General features: G+C 54.3%; 1 protein-coding gene across 3 annotated transcripts in view; it reads left to right on the top strand.

Moving 5' to 3' along the window:
- The window catches only part of GARNL3 (GTPase activating Rap/RanGAP domain-like 3), a 106,654-nt gene that overhangs the window by 71,209 nt on the left and 32,774 nt on the right, over positions 1-2,671 (top strand). For 2 of the 3 annotated variants that reach the window (XM_004677317.2, XM_012721380.1), the window contains exon 12: positions 1,831-1,939. In XM_004677317.2, coding sequence (XP_004677374.2) covers positions 1,831-1,939 — 109 coding nt within the window. Of the gene's footprint in view, positions 1-1,827; positions 1,940-2,671 lie in introns of all 3 variants that reach the window. The other variant, XM_012721379.1, reaches the window with a different exon arrangement.

Below are 2,671 nucleotides of genomic sequence, written 5' to 3'. Positions count from 1 at the left end.
TGCACACGCCTGAGTGTGTTCCGGGCTCCTGGGAGACTGTTCCTCACACCTGCTGTCTCTTCTCCCTGCTCTCCATGAGTCCCGCATCTTGTCATCTGAGACTGTCACACATAACCTCGCTGGACCCTGGGTCAGGTTGGCAGGCCAGTGTAGAGCTGGTCACTGAGGGTCTGTGTGGCTCTGCCTTGTTGGGAAAAATACCCTAGACTCCTCACCCCACCGCAGACAGGCCACTTCCAGGTGAAGACTTCCCATGTGTCGGAGTTTAGACATAAGTTTAGAAATGTGCAGTTCTTTTAAGGACCTGGGTGTGTACTTGGGGGACCTCGCGGGGACAGGCCGGAAGTGCCTGGTGGTTTGGAGTTGGAACCCGGAGCTGGTAGGGGATCTTGCAGGTGACAGAGACCCGCTGGGATTTTAGAAGTGTGTTCTGACTTAGCAGGCTGACTCTGGGAAAGCACGGGCTGAAGCGGAAGTACCTCGGCCAGGGAGGCGGCTTCCATGCTGAGAGTTGTGTCCTGCAAGGCATCTCCGGCCTGCAGTGGAAGGACACACTTGCAGAATGGTTGCTGTGCTCCGGGGAGCCTGAGTCACAGGAGGAGCCAGACCAGGCCAATCATCACCAATTTTAATAACCTCTGTTATTGCAACAATTATGCTAGAAAAATTTCATAATGCTTCTCCCAACACCAACCCTTCTAGCCCAGCACCTTCCCCAAATCGCCATGTCCTCTGACAGAGAGGGGCTTTCGCCACAGACGGGGGGAAGAATATGACCCCCTTGCTTTGGGTCACACAGGCTTAGACGGTGGCGCCGAGGTGGTGCCTCTGCAGGTTGGCAAACCCAGCCTCTGCGGGCTCAGAGGTCTCTGACCTCGTCTTTCGGAGGGGCCATTAGCGCAGTGAAGCAGCAGAGTGCTCACCGGCCATGCTGAGCTGTCCCCAGAGGGACTCCGGTTCTCCACCTCTTGGTTGGATCCATGGGGGGCGCTTGGGTCCCCCACTTGCCCAAGCATCACAAACTGTGAAGAGAATCAAAGCTATAAAACGTGTCTCTATTACTAGGAAGATAGTGCAGGAGGGGAGTGAGACAAGGAAATGCAGGAGAATATCGAACCTCACCTGCCCAATTGGGGGCTGCAGGGAAGGAGAAGAACTTTAACTGGACCGCCCTGTTTCTGCCCAGGCTCTGCAGGCCTAGGGTAACGGTCAGAGAGTCCAGGCCAGCCCAGCTCACTCAGGCTCAGGGTGTCACTCTGACCATTAGCGCAGGTCTCCGAGGGGCTGGCAGGCTGGTGAAGGGCTGGTCTGTGCCGCCGCCCATGCTGGTCAGGTGTTCCTGGACCACGGCTGTGCCTGTTCCTTGCATGTCTGCGGCTGCTTCTGCAACGGCTGTGTGGTTGCCAGAAGACAATATGGCCCACAAGCTGAAAATATTTACTGTGTGCTCTTCAGCAAAAAAACACTGCTAACCAAGGTCATCTAGGGTCAAACTAGATAGAGCCATTTTCCTCACCAAGTCTCTCCTTCAGAATTCACTAAGGTGCTCATCAGAATTTACGTGTGAGCCCCATCTCTGGGCAATTGCTTGGGGCCCTAATGTCAAGCAAAGAGCTGATGATGGAAAATGAGCACAAGTAGCAGGGGAAAGACAGGCTTGAATCGGGAGGGGCTGAGGAGCTGGACAGGCGGCCAGGGCGGGCTGGTAAAGCTGGAGGCAGGAGGTTGACAGTGACCCAAGTCTAGGCTCTGGGTGCCAGTGGCGGGTCGCAGTGCCACATTGTTTAGCTCTGTGAACCTCCTCAGGGGTGTGATTTATGCTCCCACCAGGTGGAAAGGAAGCGCCACATCGGGAACGATATCGTCGCCATCGTGTTCCAGGAAGGAGAGGAGCCGTCCCCCGCCTTCAAGCCGTCCATGATCCGCTCGCATTTCACACGTATCCTGGGCCTGTGGCAGCGCTCCAGCCCGGCGGGCACCCAGCCGAGGGCTGTGATCGATCTGCTCTGCGTTCTTCAGCTTAGCTCCCACTTTGGGGTTCCCCACAGCCTGGCACTTCCTGCTTCCTTGCTCACATCACTGGAGTGGTGGGTGGCTTAATTCTCAGAGAGTTCTGCTTCTGAAATATCTTCCTTTTCCTCGGATTGTCCGTAAAGTGAGAGAAACATCCCACTGTGTACCCATAATAAATGAAGAGTGATTATAGTGGATCCTCTGAGAAATTTAGCAAAAAAAAAAAAAAAAAAATTCTTTCACAAGTAAAGTAAAAGCCAAACTAATTTTTCTTTATTGATCCAGGCCCTAGTAATCGCTGCTCCCATGCCATCTCTCGGCATCTGAGGAATAATAGTTAATCCTGTTTTTACCTGCTCCCTTCAGCCCCGATGCGCGCGTCGCGTTGCCGTGAGGTCCTGGGGAAGTTCTCGGTGATGTCCGTGCTTGGCTCAGGCGGGCAGGCGAGGGACGTGAGTATGGCCACGTGGCCGAGACCTGTGCTGGCTCTGTCGCTTTGGGTCAGCAGGCTTAGTCGGCAAGATCCCTGGGACTTAGGGCTCCTGTTTCCTCTTCCCACTGCGGTTCTTACAGAATAGAAAACTTCTCTGGGAGCAGGGAGGAGAGGCGGGAGGGAGCTTTATTTTTTCCAAAGATTTATTTATTTGTGCATCCAGAA

Source organism: Condylura cristata, unplaced genomic scaffold (genome assembly GCF_000260355.1).
Source record: "Condylura cristata isolate star-nosed mole 26May11 unplaced genomic scaffold, ConCri1.0 scaffold00006, whole genome shotgun sequence".
In the NCBI taxonomy this organism is placed as follows: Eukaryota; Metazoa; Chordata; class Mammalia; order Eulipotyphla; family Talpidae; genus Condylura; species Condylura cristata.
This window is presented reverse-complemented; position numbering and strand designations above follow the sequence as displayed.